Here is a 17,499-nt window from a genome sequence, read left to right as displayed (position 1 = left end):
ATGCTTGTATTTCTACCTTCTCCTTAAATATATTTTGTTTCCATTTAATTTCCACCACTTAATTCTAGATTATATATTTTCTTTATCATACTATGTTTTGGGGCGATATCCAACACTACTACCCTATGTCTGGGTAGTTAAACTCTCTAGGACGACTTCAATCTTCTAAATCTTTCTATCCTTCTTCCTAACCATAAGAAAGTCAATTACGATTTATTATTCCACACTTTTGAATGTGATCATGGTTCTTCTCTCTTTCTTAAAACGTATAATAAGGTCATACGCTATCCTAAAATCTAATATAGTTTTCCTTCCTCATTCCTCTCCAAACCCATAACTCCATATACTCTCTCATATTCCTCGTTTTCACTCCGATGCCCATTTAGATCACCTCTATTAAAATCATTTCATTGGTGGAATATTTTTGTAATATTTCATCTAAGTCCTCCCAAACCTCGATTGGTAGCTTTATCTAATCCTTGTAGTATACGCTGTAATTAGTTCATAGTTTTCGCCACTATTATCTTAAGGGCTATAATTTTATCCCCTTTCTAACTACTCCAACCTCATCCTTTAACAAACTATCTACAATGATACCCACTCCATTTCTTGCTTTACTTTCCAAAGGTACCATAACTTAAAACCCAGTTCTCTATCATGCTTTTCTCGCTTCTTTTCATTTGTCTCTTGTACACAAAATACTAATTTTCTCTCATCATCTATCTCCCATTGATTTACTAGTAGAGTTCATATTCCATTCCAAATCTTAGATTATTAATTTTCTCATACATATTGTTTTATCTAACCTGGTGTGAGAACTCGCTTATTTAACACTACACCCAAATTCGGAGATGTAACGGTCCTCCGAGACATTATAGTCGATCTCAACGTGAACTCTTGCATATTTATCACTACACCCGAGTTCTGGAGATGTAGCGGTCCTTGCCGAGACGTTACAGTCAGACCCTGCAACGCGTTCCTTCCGGGGAACAACCTAGCATTAGTACAATAGTTTAATGGATTCATTCATTGAATATTTGCCATAGTTTGACGCTGGCTGGCAACCTAACGCAACCCTCCTCCTTTATCCGGGCTTGGGACCGGCCATGACCGGTCATCATGGGCATCATTGAATATTTGCCATAGTTCCAATATCTAGTATTAATCAAAACATTTGATACTTTGCATCATTCAAATAACACAAAGTAATTTTATGAATTTTTTAAATATAACTACAAAGGCATTGCATTTTTACATAGTTAGAAATAAACGATAAATGACTTACAAAAGTGATTATTCTCCTCAAAAATTAAAAAGCAGTCTCATATAGTTGTCTTCGTAGTGCCACGGAATGGAAAAGATGATTTATTTTCAATGCATATCAAGCTTGAACTGCAAGAGAACATAGGATTGGATTGCCACTTTGTAAGATCCCAACATAATTACCATCCTACTTGGGAAATAGGATCATAGATCCTAAGGGTGGATCACAACATGACTGTGGTGCTTCTATATTAAGGAACACCAAAAGCAATAATAAATGTCCACTATGCAGACTTGGGGATGACTTCATGAGCATTGTTGTGCATGGGCACGGTTTTCAGTCTATCAGGAAATCCAAAACCAAATCTAAATTGTAACTTTTGAGACCAAACATGAAACAAATAAGCTTCCAAACCCAACAAACCTATTGGTTAGGTTTACATTTAAAAATTAAAGTGATTTAAGTTTATTCTCTTCACAGGTATCTACACATGTACACATATGTTCTTAGCAGTTCAGTTTGGTTGGTTTACCCTAGTCATCACCATCAAGCCATGTTTGATCAACTCGTTTGGTCATCTTTGAATCCATATCAATTCAAGCTATTTTCATTCATTTTGTTATCTATTGGAGCTAAACTAAATATCTTTCATATCTTGGTATTCTTATTTTATTGATACTAGTAAATATCAAACATCCATTTTATATATTTGTAGGCGTTGTTTCCTTAATAGCCCAACACTCTGATTCATAAAATATGGTCATACCACATATAAAACTTTCCTTTTAGTTGGGACATGACTATCACATAAGCCTCCAAAGCTCCTCTCTCCATGTAGACAATTCAATCTTTATTCTTTAGTTTAGAATAGTCCCAAAGCAGAACTTAAATTTCCCTATTTTTCAAATTGAAACAAAACTTGTAAATCAATAAACAAATTTTTAGATTGGATTTGGTTTGGTTCAATTAGGTTATTCTTGGTTTCGATACCTGCCCTTGTGCATAAATGAGGTCACTAGTTAAGTTCTGCATTTGTCTTGTTAAGTTCCTCCTACACAAATGAAAGAACTTTTCACTTGTTTTTAATTTCTATGTCATATGGAAATAAATATCAATGTGTGATAGATGATGATAAGCATTTTTATTTCAAATACAAACTAATGTTAGATAGACATGTAAATAATGATCATGAGAAAACCAAGTAACATCACAAGGAGAGATTTGGCTCCCAACAAATCAGATTCAAAGTCGATGAGTTAATTTTTTATAAAGCTATGTATGCGCCAATTCAACAATATGCAAAGCACAATTTATTTATTTATTTTTTAAAAAAAATCTATAACAACATACTGAGATGAATACATTAACCAAGAATTCTAATTGGCTTAGTAGATGACAACTTGAAACTTAGGTTATCAATTGAAATTTGAAAAAATGAACTATGGAACATGCAAAAGATAGAAGGACCACAGGCAAAATTTCAGTTTACTAAAGCATCTTATAATAGAATCACAAGTTGTCATCATCATCAAGCCATGTTTATTCCGAAGTTGAACCACAAGTAAATACTAAATGTGTGGGAAACATAACCTTTAAGCTTGAGTAGTAATACAAGCTAATGAGATAAAAGAAGAAAAGTTAAAACAAATATTGAACATAGAGAGGTATCTACAGAGGTTATCTTTATTGAATACGTAAATTCAATTGAGCCCAATATGTTTTGGATCTGAAAAAAATGTGATCGCATCATAGTAAACAGGTTTAGGGAATACCAAGGGTTTGAGAAGAGTGGTTAACTCAACCATAGTTGATTGAAACATTAGCTTAGTTTCATGCTTAGAAATTGTTTTAACAAGTACTACCTTAGATTTTACTATATTTAGACATATTAAATATATTACAACTTGACTTAATTTAATTAAGTATAGATTTATTCAAACAGTTTCAATATTGTTCAAGGTAAAAAAGGCATATTATCCTCCTATTTAGACAAGATAACTTGAAAGTAATATTGGTATAGTAGCCCTAGGCACCTAAAAACTAATAATATATTATAAAAAGAATTATTATAATGGTATAAGGGCAAGTAAATATCAAACACAATTGCCTTTGTATAAAACATGGCATATTATCCTCCTATTTTGATATAATTAAAAGAACACAATATTTGTGCAGAAGCCATAAGGTTCAATATGATGAAATAAAGAACAACATGACCCATAGTTTAAAATATGTACCTGAATGCTACAATCACGCTCCCCAAAATGGACAACATTACCATATTTGTCAGCAAGAACCTATGGAACCATGATAGAAAGAGAGGTTATATTGCAGAAAAATTTAAATGAACTTCGTATACGACATTATGGATAATTCAGCACACCTACAAGAGAAAAATCCAAAGCAAAAGTCAGGTTTCAGATCTTTTGTTTAATTATTTCTCATTATTATACAACTTTTATTTTTAAGATCAAATAAACACAGTTGGAAATTGAAACGGGTTAGTTATTTTTTCTTAAAAAAAATTAATATATTTGAAATCAAATGTCTTACCTTATCTCTTTTATTCAAGTTCAGAAGCTAGACCCAAAAAATTCAAAATGTCCCTTCACCTAGAAACAAAACAACTCTGCAGGTAGGGTTGGTGCAGTTATATTAGGCTTGATACCCAGTATATCTTTTCATTGCGAGTTTTATTTCAGAAGCGAGTTTTATTTTTCATCCTTGCTTATCCATTATTTTCCAATAGTATATCTTTTCATTGCATTTGACCAAATTCAAGACCTTTCTCTAGCATAATGGACCTCAAATTTGACATCACAACCAGAAACTGGTAAATAAAGAGAGTTTCTAACTTTGTATTTATTGTTAACTATTAGATGGCCAATGGCATTAAGAAAGTTGTAAGTATATCCTGGAACCATGAAATTTTGCTAACTTCAAAGAATAGATGATTGGCAAAATAAATATTTGGATAAATAAAAAAAAAGCTTTTTCTCTCCTGTATGCAATGTTACAGGATTGCATGCACATGGAAAGAAATATCCAAGTCCAGAAGTTCAACTTCAATGCATTAGAGCAACCAAAAGAATATAAAAAAATGCCAAACAAATTTCTATATACAGTTACATAAAGGAAAATCCAAAAATGAATGTTTCTCCAATGATCATGCCTTCATTTTTTGGACTAGACAATACATGGATACCTTACCTGAAATTCAATATGTCTTGGATTTTGGATATATTTCTCCAAATACACTCCATCATTTCCAAATGCAGCTGCAGCTTCACTCTTAGCTTGCTGGAAAGAACAAAGCATAAGGTTTAGAGATCAGATGGTCATTACAGCTACATATCAATTCCAGGATGAATAATAGTGGAGAAACAGAATTAACATGATACTACAAGTTGAAACCACATTGTATCAGGTGGTAACTTTAGCCTTATGTCACGAACTCAAGTATCTTCTTACCTCAATGGAAGTCCAGATTGTCAGATTATATCAACTTCAATCAATCTCATATTTTACAAATATTAACTGTCCCATCAGAATTATTTCCACCAGTTTATGATGAGAAAGGAATTAGAAAACCAGTAAGGGTAACTTGCATTTGCATGGCTGCTTGATGCGTTCTAGTGAAAAAGACAAACAAGATTGGTATTCACTGTACAAGTCTGGCATAAAAGTACCTGTAGCAGCTTCACAAACTCATCAGGTTCTTTAGCTAATCTCATTCCACGCCCTCCACCACCAGCAGTTGCCTAAGTGAAAGTAGGGAGAGAAAGAAGAGATTTAATAAAATACCCCCAAAAACCAAGTTAATTTCAATATGGAAAAATTTTGAATCCAGAAGTGAATGCTTTGGTTGTCATGAAGAAGAATGGACTGAGAAACAATGCATGTGGACATCAAATAAACTAGATCAGACTAAGTTCACAAAAACCAAAATAATGGATTGTACGACTAAACAAATGTAAAACTGCATATTTTGTCGTATTAAGCACTTATAACTCTATCTCAGGAAAGAAAACAGTACCTTGATCATGACAGGAAAACCAATTTCATGGGCAAGCTTCACAGCCTCTTCTGTTGACTAAATTGCAAAAAAAAGCAATTAGGGATCAAATCATTTGAAGCAGTAACGATCACATTGTAGATACAAAACTGATGTCTTAGAAGTTCTTCTACCTGCACAAGTCCATCACTTCCTGGTACAGTAGGAACACCAGCTTTTTTCATTGTTTCTCTAGCTGTAGATTTGTCGCCCATTACCCGAATGCTGTCTGGCTGACAAAATAATGAAAAGGTTGGTTAGTTCCTGTATAAACTGCATCATACATTAGCAAAAATTGCATTCGATGAACCATTGAAGGAAAGTTCTACATCCGTCAGATTAAATATTGTGAACAGACAAACAAGAAATGCCCATTATCAAGAACATATGACCTTGTGCAATAAAATTGTTTTGCTAAATTCATTAGAACTAGTTCTGTGGTTATACGCTTGAGCATTTTTTCTTAGTCGCACGTGAAATCAACTAATAACACAAAACTACTCTAAAACACAAACACCACAAGGAGTAACCATCTAGAAAAATAGAGAAGAAAAGAAAATTGAAAATTAGATGCTTTAGGCATTGTTTTAACAACTTATATAAGATATAAGAATTGATGGATTTTGTACTGCAAAGAAATTGAGAATCTGTATGTCTCATGTTAATTGCCATCAATAATTTGAGGGGAATTTCATACCATATTACTTGGACTCAGGTACGAACATTATACAAGGTTGCGGATCCAAATATTTGACATTGCCATTTCTAAAAATTTTAAAACAAGATCAATGGGAATATCAAGTACCCACTAGGAATGCAAGTGTCTAGTGTCTGAGAGTCAATATCTGGCACAGGTATAGTGTAGACAAAGAGTCCACGTATATCATGACTCAATCTAGAGCTTAAAGAACAACTTACATTTGGTCCAATAAAATTGACTCCATGTCCTCTGCACATATCAACAAAGCGAGCATTCTCAGCCAAGAAACCATAACCAGGATGCAACATTGTACACCCACGACTAACTGCAGCAGACAAAACATTTTGAATGTGCAAGTACCTGTCAAAATATAAGATCACACATTTATCCATAAAGTCTTATATGCATGACAAAATCAACTGAAAAAATCCAGAAAAAAATCTATCAGTTAAACAATAATAAAGGAACAATTGGTTGTTTGAAAGCAATTTTGGTAGCTAATGCTAACAAGAACAATCAGCACTTACGATTGATTGCTAGGGGCTTCACCAATACAGACTGCATCGTCTGCAAGCCGCACATGAAGAGCATCCCGATCAATAGTAGAATGAACAGCTACACAAGGTATACCCATTTCATGTGCAGTTCGGATCACTCTGACTGCAATTTCTCCTCTATTGGCCACAAGAATCTTTTCATCACGGCGAATTTCATTCAGCACTCTTCCATAATTTGTAGATCTCTTGGCTGCATAAGAAGTTGGCTTTCTAGGATAATATACTTTGCAGAAGTTGGCAGCATGTCCCACACCAAGCTTACATTGTGAGCCTTTTATTCCTCCAGCAGGTTGAAGGAACAGTCCCTAGTGTAAAAATATGAAGTTGTAAGGTATTTAAATAATAAGTTAAGCCTATATGATAGCATCATTCCTTCAAAGGGTGTATGTTACTATTCATACATACAAGTAACAGTAAATGCACATGCTAGGGAAATGGGATGCACAAGAAATAGTAAATGGGAGAAGAGGAATAGATCTGATCAAGATCCAAGCTAGAACAATGTTTGTATACGTGACTAATTTGGAGTTGATCAGGACTGGAGAAATCCCACCACCAAGATACAGCTCGAATCCTGAGAATCCTTGTTAACAAGCAAACCTTCATATTAAACAACTAAGATTTATCATTAAGCTAAAGCATCCTGCTCAGAGACAAATTTTGGCTTCCTCAGCCAACCTATTTTAAAGATAAATGAAGTCCACCAGACCAAACTCTCTTATGTTTGCTTTACTTCTATGCACATAAAAAACCAATTTAAGTGCATTGTGCAAAAATCACTATACGCGTTATTAATCACCTGGAATTATGAGAACTTGGGCAATAAATGATGAAAGGAAAGCCAAAAGAGCGATAAACTTACAGCCTAAACCAATGCAACTATTCCATGAAACAATACAATATTTACAAACGCAATCGAAGTATTACTTTCACCCGGATCGCCAAATGGAAATCATCAAATCGCAATCAACAACAACTTACAGGAGAAGGAACCACAGGCTTGCTGACGAGAATGGAGTCCATGATCAACCAGAAACCCTACATCCATGTAAGGAATGCAAAATGAACCAAATCCCGACCAAAAACAAACAAAAAGAAACCCGAGAAGCTCGGAGGATGAGCGGATCTGGCCAGAGGAATCACCTGAGCGAGAGCTGAGGACTGACTGCTCGGGAGGCGAAGCGAGGAGTCGGTATCGAGCGAGCAAGCGCACAAGACAGCGAGCGATTATAACAGTGCTGGCGAAGCCGCGAGAGACGTCGATGAGATCGAGGTGGAAGCGGAGGCGAGGGGGCCTTGGAAGGCTCCGCCGCTGCACCGTGCCGTTTTATTCCTTGTTCCGTTTTCATCCGCCACATAACGATTCTGTTGTTAGGGTTTGGTCGAACCAACTGAAGAAAGTTCGGTCGAACTCGAGCTCAAAACCTCGTACCGGAGTGTTCTGTGATAAGTTTAAACTCGAGTTCTTTCGATAGAGCACGTAAATCTATCTCTTGGAATGCATGACTTAGCTATCCCTCCCTATGTCTATCTCTTGGAATGCACGTAAACTCGCCCTTTATGACGTTTTGCCTTTTGACTGAGGTGCTAGGTTCGAACACCTCTTGTGCAGGCTCTTATTAATTAAGTGATATCGTTCATCCAAAAATCTATTCGGGGATTTCTGATAAGGGGTCATTTCGACGGTAATGTCGATCACTATAAAAAATTTACCCATACAATTTTCTTCGTCAGTTTATCTTTTATCCTTTCGGATGGGTCTAGTGGCTAACACATGAGGTGTTGCCACCAATGAGATCTCCGTGTTGGCCCTGAGACGAATTGGCGGAGACGCTAGGAGCGAACGTATTCATCTTTTACCACCAATTTTTGCCACCAAAGCACATAAAATAAAATAAAAACTAAATTAACTCATGTTTCTTCCAATCGTACCTCTAGTTTTCAATGAAACACACACACCCAAATATGATGAATCACTCTTTACAATGATAAATTACACACACACACACACAAAGAGAGGAATAACTGTTTACAAGGATAAATTATACAACAATGACGAAGGCGGCGACAAAAAGTAATGAATTAAGCTTTACAAGTATCTTCTTATCAACAAAAGAATACATAATCTGCAAATAAGCAGCTTCAAATCAAACTAAAACTGCCAGGAACAGGCTGGGAGTAATTAGTCAAGGGATTACCAAAAGGGTTGGATGAGAAAGCTTGAGGATGAGCGAATTCAAGCTGACTGTTCCGGGGACTTGTCATTGTCATGTTCTGCTGCTGCCGGAGAAAGTAGTGCTGCTCTTCCATGAAAGCCATCTGAAAATTGGGTGGTGGTGAAATGTAGTTTGATGCAGCAAATGGATTTGTACCATATATACTTGATCTCTGTTGTTCTCGAGTTGCATAATCGTACAAGCTCTCAGGGAGTTCTTCGAATCCACCAGCCTGCTAACATACGAAATGAACGAAAGAATAAAACAATGTGATCCAAAAAAAAAAAAGATATCACTTCCAAAGAGAATAACATATAGACAGACTAATAGGTTCGAGTCGATGAATAAAAAATAACTTTAGAATTGAAAGGGAAACTAAACTCGCTAATTCATATTTAAACAATTCTTTCATCTCATTTCTCCTTTCGGGCATATACAACAAAATTTTTCTTGCTTTTAAGTACATAGCCAGAGAAAACTCTTCTTTTCTTCTCTTTTCTTCCCATCCTTCTACTTTTCCCCCTTCAGTTTCAAATTCTTCTAACATAGTGTCAAAATAAGGATACGAAATGACAGACCAGTTTCGCTTCAGCCGGTTGGGAGATGTTGCTGCTTGCAGTTATTACAAGTGCTAACTCCCATCCTGAAGGATCTGTGTATGTCTGAATGATGCCGCCGGTGGATTTAGGTTTGGTATCACTACCTGCAAGTGATACAGATCTATTTTATAAGTAAAGACACAAAACACCTCAATCTAGATGCAATAGTAATCTAGAACAAAGTGAATTGAATAAGATCAAGTACGATCACAAAGTAATGAAACTACCAGGTGAAGATAACGCGAGAGCTAATGAATTTCTATCCTCAAGCTGAGTAGCCATGGAAGTAATTTCATCAAAATCCTGCAACATATCATGCTTCCAGTTTCTTTTGATGCCCAATGATCAGAGAAGAAGATATGAAAGTTACCAATAAGTTTGCTATTGTTTCAGACTGAGTTGTCACATCTTCAACTGCCTCTGATTTTTCTACATGCTCAACTGATGAAGGTTTAGCCTCTCGTAGAACAGTTTGCTCTAAACTCTCCCATGAAATTTGTTCTTCACAAGTTGACAAGTTCCTCTCTTGGGACTTCTGGCTCAATATCCAATATCCAAGGTGAATATGGAAGTTTATAAATCTATTTTCATAGAATGGCAAAGTAAAAATAATAGTGGAACAGAAGAATTATCATTTGGGAAAATGGAAAAGCGGCCAACTAAAAAATTATTACTCGGAAGAAATTAAGTACAGAAGATGTAAAACCTCTATTGCTACTCATAAGTAAAAGACCAGATTGAGAATTCACTTGTCAGATAGACTGGATGAATTATGAATGTCTTCAAAATGATTCAGAGTTTCCTTGACTTACAACTTTATCATTGATCCTGGGGCCAGACAATCAAGAGGAGGTTTATGAACCAACTAAACAGTTTTGGGGAAATCTTGTGGGCAACTGGACCATTGAAGATATGTTTCATTGGATTTTGGTGAAACACAAACTCGTAGCAAGAGGAGTGCAGAAGTAACTCGTCTACCTTGTATAATAGGGCGTGGGATGCAGCATGGGTAGAAAGTAATCAAATGCAAATTAGAAAAATATGCCAATGAAATTAGACTCCTACTTAAATCATTTTACCTTCTAAATTACAAACCAATTACTACTTAACATCCCAAAAATTAAACAATCACTTAAAAATGAAAATGCTAAAGATGAAATTTTACTAAAATTAATCCATATATATCAAAACTTAAAAAAAAAAGATTCCTAGTATCTTGGTAGAAAATCCTCTCTGAATCTAGAGGAGTTTTCTTCACCCTTTTACATTCTTATGTGAAAAATGAACCCAAAACTGAAAGTTCAATTAATCTAAATTCTAAAGTTGCAATGGTCTTAGCACATTGTATTTGGTACACATGCAAATGGTGGCTTACAAAAATAAAGAATACCAGGGTAATACTGACCTGATCTCCTTTTACTCAAATTTCAAATTTACATTTCTTCCCATTGTATATAGTCATTTCATATCTCACTGAATTGAAATATGGCCTTGTCCCTTTTCTCAAAAGGATGAGAAAGTATTTATTTCAGCAACAAAAATTGATTGGCAAGTCCAACCATATCCATAATATTGGGTAAAGCACATTTTCCTTTCCCAAAAGCCAGCTATAGAAATTACATACCAGACCTAAATGCACTCTCTTTAGAATAAAAAGAAATAACAGACTCACCAATGTTTTATTTAGAATAGATCCAATTCGAGTTGTTTCAGTAATGTGTTCCTCCATTGTGGCAAGAAATGATGAAGGTGGCTGTGGAATGCAAACAAAACAATCAGTAATACTATTGAACTAAAAACTTCTAGTTGTCGGTAGAAAAGAAAATTGAAATAATAGGGAATGTCTAAGGAAACCTCTTTAAGGGCAGGAAACTGAAATTTTTTTACTAGCTCCAGACCTTTGCAGACCACATAGAATTCAGAAAGACTGAGTGCCTATTGATTGCAGAGACAACAGCCATAATGTTTGTTATGGTACTCAAAAGAATATTAATTCCATAAAAAGGACGAGAGAGAGAGAGAGAGAGAGAGATTCATCACAATGTTTGTTAATTTACCAAGTGCCCAGCCCTTTTGTAAATGTCCAGTGCTCTTGTAGCTTCATATCTTGGCATTGCAAAGAACTGCAGTAAGATTAACAGGACAGTGATAAATCTAAGCCAATGGAAGTTTCTTTTTTTCCCCATTACAAAGCCACTATCATCTATTGGAAAAGTATTACTGAGTGCATTACCAAATCAACAAGATTGATTATCCCATCATTCATAGCGCGATAGATTATGAAGCTTTCTTTAATCACCTAAACAAAAGATGTTTTCATATAAACTAACTAATCTGTCAGGTAGCAACATCCTAACAGAATTTCAAAAACATGACAAACAGTAGCAATTGCTTGCTGAAAGGTTGTGACTTTGAAGAAAAATTTAGTACAAACAAATCATGAACATACCAGTGCCAGGGCATACTGTATAAGATAGTTGCCAAATGCAGCTCCTTCAGGCTATAAGAATAAGCTATTTAGTCGTGTAGCAAAAATAAGAAAAGAAAGGTAATTATTATCATTAACAAGATATATCTTGCTTGATTCCTTAGACCAACAGAGAACACTGTTAATAGTGATCAGATAATATTCATTGCCTGGCAACCAATAATGCGAAAAAGCAAATGCTGTAAGGCAAGTAGCTTTTGTAGCAGTTCCTCGCTACCTAAAGTTCTGGTACTAGTATGTTCCTGAATGTTATGAGAGTATAATCAACAAAAAGAAAATAAAATAAATAACAACACCAAGAGCTTCAGAAAGCATACTATGTCAGGGACATCCGAAAACCTCCTCGACAGATGCTCTTGAACATCATATTTTAAAATTTTGTAACACTCTAATCGTTCCTCCAGAAAGAGTGCATACGTCCGGACCCATGAGGAGCAATCCCAAGCTAGAAAACATCATGAATATCTTCAATGCAACTGCTATATGATATATCATTTGACATATCAAACAGAACAAACTTACCAAGAGAACTGGAATTATCCTTGAAATTGGTCAGGTCAAGGAAATGTGCTTTGTTAGAATAGTGTAATAACTCTTCCCTAAACGTAGAGTCACCTTCTCTAAGTGTCCTGTGGATAACAATTAGTGTCTTCAAAGAGACCTGCAGAACATCACCAGATACAGCGATTCATTTTTGATGAATCCTATGACAGAAAATTGCCAACATTTTCATCAACAAGTGATGTTATCTAGAAACCTAAATTACACAAATCATGCTACATTTGTAACTCAACAAAGGAGAATTGACTCTGAAATTTGTTGCTTCTTCTGATTCATTTACTGCACCACGGTCTCTTCATACCAAACACCAAAGACAGTGAATTAATTAACCCTAGGAAACAAAGAAGATGATTGGCCAATCTGGTGCAACCACACGAGACTGACTTTATGAATTCAGTCAGAGAGCAAATTTTACATGAAGATTGCATTGTTTACTGCACACCAGTGCGGAGAAATAGCGAATGCCATATAATCAAATGGTTGACCATCAAAGGAGAGAACAGAAATGAACGAACCAATTATCAACCAAACTCACCACCCAATTACGTGTCTTTGCCAATCTCCTAGAAAGTGTGCGCACGCAGTAAGCCACATCGATCCGCGGCAAACTCCCCGAAGCTGCAGCAATAAACTCTGGACACAAAAAAGAGCATGTAGACTTGAACTCGATCAAAATCCCTTTTTTAGGAGCGAGAGGTCAAAAGAAAGATAGTAGAGGTGGAAATGATCTTACTTTGAATGTGTCGCTCCTTGGGCGGGCGTTCGACGTGGCTAGTGGCCTTGACAACGGCGACGTCCACGTCCTTGATTCGAGACAAAGCAAATCGACGCCACAAACGCAGCGAGTTAGACTTGGGGTTTTCCACAAAAGATCCAAGAAATGTAATCGATCCGTGAAGAAACAACCTTGAAATTGCTCTTGACCGTGGCGAGGCTGAGGGTGGTGGTGTCCTTGAGGGCGCCGTAGGCTTGCCGCCAGCCCTTGAGCGTGCTCATTGATAGATCAATTCGAGAAAACGAAAGCCCTGATTCCAGTTCTTCTCTCTAAAGGCAAATAACAGAGCAGAAGGAACTGATTTCCAACGCAGCCACGATTCTCCATTTATCCTCCTCTTCGCAGTCGTCGTCGACAACTACTACTGATGATCTCCTCCGCTGCGAATAAAATAGAATCAAGGCCAAAGAAAAAAATTAAGACTCCGACGGTTCTACCCGTTTTGCGAGACACAGGTACAGAGCAAGCAGGATCTGCGGGATCCGCTAGTGGGTCCCTTTCTTTTGACGAACCAAGAAGCGGAGGTATAATTGGGTACAGAATAGGTTCACCGAAGACAGGACGATAACTACATCTCGCGGGAAAGGGGTATGCTTTATTAATAAATTTATATTTTTATTCAAATATATTATTTTATAATTTTAATTAGCTATGATAAATTTAAAAATATCACGCATTCGATTTACTAAATTGATATTTTATTCCGATTATAAAATAAATAATATTTATACTTGAGCGCCATAAAATGCTCGAACTTAGCTTAGCATGATTCGATAGGATTTTGATAGTGTCGATAGTTGTATCACTATCTTCGCTATTGGCCTACCTTTCTCCTAGTTTAATTCAAAGACATAAAAACGAAGAATTTTAAATTAGAATTTTACTTTCAATCTATCATCTTGTTCAAACTTCAAAGACAAAGCTTTGAACTAGTCATGTCGTGAAGTTCGACAATGCCAAGGACCTATTAAATCATGTTGTTCATTTCCTTCTCGTGTTGCTCTTAGATGCCCTCTTTGTCGCCTTCCTCCAAAATGTGATCCTTAAGGGAGGGTGGTGATGGTGGCGGCGGCAGCGGTGGCCGTGATAGACTTATGAATGAAGTATAGGAAGCTCTCTTTGCTTTGCTAGCCATTCGAATTCTTCTTCGCTTATTGAAGGAGTTCTCAGTTTTTGCAAGGTTGTTCGTGCTCGTGTTGCCCATGTCTGACAAACTTGAGAAAGACTTGGATTTACCGGAGAAGAAGCTCGACAATCCTCTCCTGCAACAATAAATTGGAATGCAACCAATTGAGCTAACACAATACATCAGAAGTATAAAGAATTTTCAAGTTGAGTCAAAAGGGATTGCTTGCTTGATAGGGAGGGAGTCTTCCAAGGAACCCAAACATCTCAAAGCTCCATTCTTCGCCTGGCTCTTGACCTCTCCTCCTTTGCTCTCCTCCTCTTCCTCCTCCTCCTCAGAGGCCAATGGCGACGACAATGAGTCACCACCGATGGAAGAACTCATGATCAACACCTCATCCTCCTTGCCTTGAAGGCTAACCTTGTCCTTCGTCTCCAGTTCTTCCTATACCTCCTCACTGTGAGAACAATACCTTGAATACTACACTCATCAACGTTTATGTTGATTTAAAAGTGATCAAACACAGTTAGACACCAGAAATGCTGCCAATTACAGGATAGGGTTTGTCTCAATGTGGAGCAGCCCACATCACATAATTATTGCACTTAATTCTCTCCTTATCTCTATCTCTCATGCATAAGTGATCCCTGTTTATTAAATAGTTCAGTGCTGCACACTGTGATAGGTCAATAACTAATAATTATTAAGCTACAAAGCACACTGTTAATAATAACTACAGGGTAAGGTTTTATCTCATGATTGTGCTCTAGATTAGTGTTTTAAAACTATGGGTTTGGATTAAAGATATGTTTTTTATTTAATTAGTGAGTTAATGTCTCAACTTTCCAATACATTAACCAACTAATCTCTGCCTAACTAAGATAAATATACTTCCACTAGAAAACAGCATAAGCTTGCTTGAGATAATTTATTTTCTCTTTCTGCCTGAAATAATTGTTAGAAGATCCAAGCAAGTACAAAATGTCCAAGTTCCTAGCAAATTATCATTAGGCTTTGACTTTCTTAAAGAAGTATGAATCTACATTAGCAAATTTTGAGACCCAAGCATGTGTAAGATTCAAGAGACCATCTTCTCCTAGTTATATTTCAACTAAGGCAAATAGTAACTCAATGCCTCAATGGGCAAATGAGAGTAAATCAATATGCCAAATTAATTGCTAAAAGATTAATGGTTACATATGAAGGCCTATGTTTAGTCTCCATTGCCATTAGATGCTATATCACAACATTAATAGTTTCAAGATTCTTATGTTAGAGCTTGACTGAATTTTCATGGTAAAAACAACAAAAGATAAAAGAGGAAGTCAGTAATTGAGTAGGCTATATAACCTAATATAATTTCTTTTCATCGAAAGGAAGAAAGAAATTACTAGAGTTGATGACCACTGCACTGCTCGTCTTAAATCGACATGATGTTGCCCACTTGTGGTTTCCACTTGGGGCATGACGGCACATCAATTAGCCATTTCTTTTATTAGCGTCAAATTTTTATATCTACCAACCATTTGTAATCTTTGGATACTCCTTTAGCAGCTATAATTAAAGCATGACCTCGGATGTCCCTGCAACAAGAGAAATGGTTCTGTTACTGTGCCTCCCATGTTTAAGAAAAGACAATGGATCTTAATTAGGTTTCTAGTTTGTGTTGTAACAAGTGGAAGGAACGCAACTGTTTTGTCTAGGCACAAAGGGAAGGAGAAAGGTACCTGACAAGTAATGTTAACGGGTACAGACATTATAGTAGTTGTTGCTGATTGCAAACCATGAGACAAGCATACAAACTTTGAGAAAATAGACAAAAAGATTAGAGAAGAAATTTCTTTAACAAATAAAGAGAGAGGAAAAAGTTCATGCTTAGGGAATAAAATGTAGAGCAATTCAACAAAATCATGTTGCTTAGTCCTTTACTGCAATACCTCACAACAATGTTTCAGTAAACTTTACATTTTTCTTTCCTCTTTCCTGTAGAACTCCACAGAAAATCCAGTGAAAAATGAATGTTTGAAACATTCATTATCAAATTACAATAAGGTCTGTCCAATATCTTTTAAGGATGAGAGGTTTGCATAGGAGGAAAGAAAAAGAATGTGATTTTTTTAAGGACTGACACTCAAGTAACCTTGTGCATCGTCTGCTGCTTCATTTCTATTCAAGCCTGTTTCCAAGAGAAAACCAAATCAAAGTCAAAACAAAATATAACAAACAGAAAATTAACATGATTGTTATGCTTTATGTGCACTGCATTCAAATCTTTAGAGTTAAAAACCATATGGAATAAAATGACTAAACCAAGATCAAATCATTAGAATGACGCTGTTCGAATATCAGATGTAGTTCCTTGATTACATCAATTCCAGGTTTAGGCATGCTAGAAGTAAACTGCAGCAGTGAAGGAAACAGTGATCAAATGAAAGCACTTTTTACATGGTTTACTAGCACTGCCATTTTGATGTTGGCTACAGTTCGCACACACACATACACGCGCGAGAACATTACAAGTACCACCTAGCATCATGGGATTGATGACCACTTTCGTGCCATCAGAGATTATCAATGCTTCCTGGAGTTCCTTTCCGGTCCCAACAAGACTTGAGACTAGAAGTTATCAGACAACAATATAATAGTGAACATGGGGATTTTGTTTTTTTCAATGAAACTCTTGTAAAAGCAAATAAGGCAACATATTTTCAAAGGTACTTCCTGTTATACTTTAGAAATTATTAAGCATAATTCATTCTAAAACAAAAGAATCCCTAGGGATAAGAGCCATTTTTCATGGAAAGTTGGGTTCAAACCAAAGTTTTGGTCCAAATTTAATTCCCATAACCAGGTTCATATTATTAAGCTTAGAAATTAAATAGAATGCTAAATCTTGAAAAAAGCTTAGTCTATAGTACACATCTGTGAATGAATGTGGATTTGGTTTGTTAGTGAAAATTCCAGTCAACCAGGAAGCATATGCTTTCACAGGACAAATTGGAATAGCATATAGAATATCATGCCTAAAACATAACCAACAAAAAAAATCATACATATATAGTTCAACTTAAGGAATGCTTCATTATTCTCAAGATATGAAGTCAAGGCAAAAAGTAGCAACCAAGTGCCAAACCACTGGCAAGTCCAAATATGAAGTAC

General features: G+C 36.0%; 3 protein-coding genes across 4 annotated transcripts; all 3 read right to left on the bottom strand.

The window, feature by feature from the left end:
• Positions 1-2,264: 2,264 nt before the first annotated feature.
• On the bottom strand, positions 2,265-7,910 carry LOC122007106 (biotin carboxylase 2, chloroplastic-like). Its single transcript, XM_042562879.1, has 10 exons — positions 7,719-7,910; positions 7,557-7,613; positions 6,546-6,880; positions 6,237-6,378; positions 5,453-5,551; positions 5,301-5,357; positions 4,954-5,025; positions 4,475-4,564; positions 3,502-3,561; positions 2,265-2,315 (listed from the first exon to the last, which is right to left on the bottom strand). Exons 2-10 carry the CDS (start codon positions 7,596-7,598, stop codon positions 2,280-2,282), a joined length of 933 nt encoding a protein of 310 aa, XP_042418813.1. The 5' UTR covers positions 7,599-7,613; positions 7,719-7,910; the 3' UTR covers positions 2,265-2,279.
• Positions 7,911-8,539: 629 nt separating this feature from the next.
• On the bottom strand, positions 8,540-13,613 carry LOC122007108 (putative clathrin assembly protein At5g57200). The gene is made up of 15 exons (XM_042562882.1): positions 13,346-13,613; positions 13,173-13,242; positions 12,975-13,072; positions 12,401-12,539; positions 12,196-12,323; positions 12,028-12,120; positions 11,840-11,890; positions 11,624-11,689; positions 11,448-11,513; positions 11,245-11,325; positions 11,063-11,143; positions 9,761-9,925; positions 9,618-9,693; positions 9,370-9,494; positions 8,540-9,023 (listed from the first exon to the last, which is right to left on the bottom strand). Exons 1-15 carry the CDS (start codon positions 13,433-13,435, stop codon positions 8,718-8,720), a joined length of 1,635 nt encoding a protein of 544 aa, XP_042418816.1. The 5' UTR covers positions 13,436-13,613; the 3' UTR covers positions 8,540-8,717.
• A 494-nt stretch (positions 13,614-14,107) lies between these two features.
• Positions 14,108-16,514, bottom strand: LOC122007105. 2 transcript variants are annotated; one of them, XM_042562878.1, is made up of 4 exons: positions 16,068-16,514; positions 15,732-15,923; positions 14,570-14,784; positions 14,108-14,476 (listed from the first exon to the last, which is right to left on the bottom strand). In XM_042562878.1, the coding sequence occupies exons 2-4, from the start codon at positions 15,804-15,806 to the stop codon at positions 14,218-14,220; spliced, it is 549 nt and encodes a 182-aa protein (XP_042418812.1). In that variant the 5' UTR covers positions 15,807-15,923; positions 16,068-16,514; the 3' UTR covers positions 14,108-14,217. The 2 variants fall into 2 exon arrangements, with proteins under 2 accessions (XP_042418812.1, XP_042418811.1); XM_042562877.1 differs by having other exon boundaries at positions 15,732-16,514.
• Between the last annotated feature and the right edge of the window lie 985 nt (positions 16,515-17,499).

The sequence above is a fragment of the Zingiber officinale genome, chromosome 7B, assembly GCF_018446385.1.
Source record: "Zingiber officinale cultivar Zhangliang chromosome 7B, Zo_v1.1, whole genome shotgun sequence".
Lineage (NCBI taxonomy): Eukaryota > Viridiplantae > Streptophyta > Magnoliopsida > Zingiberales > Zingiberaceae > Zingiber > Zingiber officinale.
This window is presented reverse-complemented; position numbering and strand designations above follow the sequence as displayed.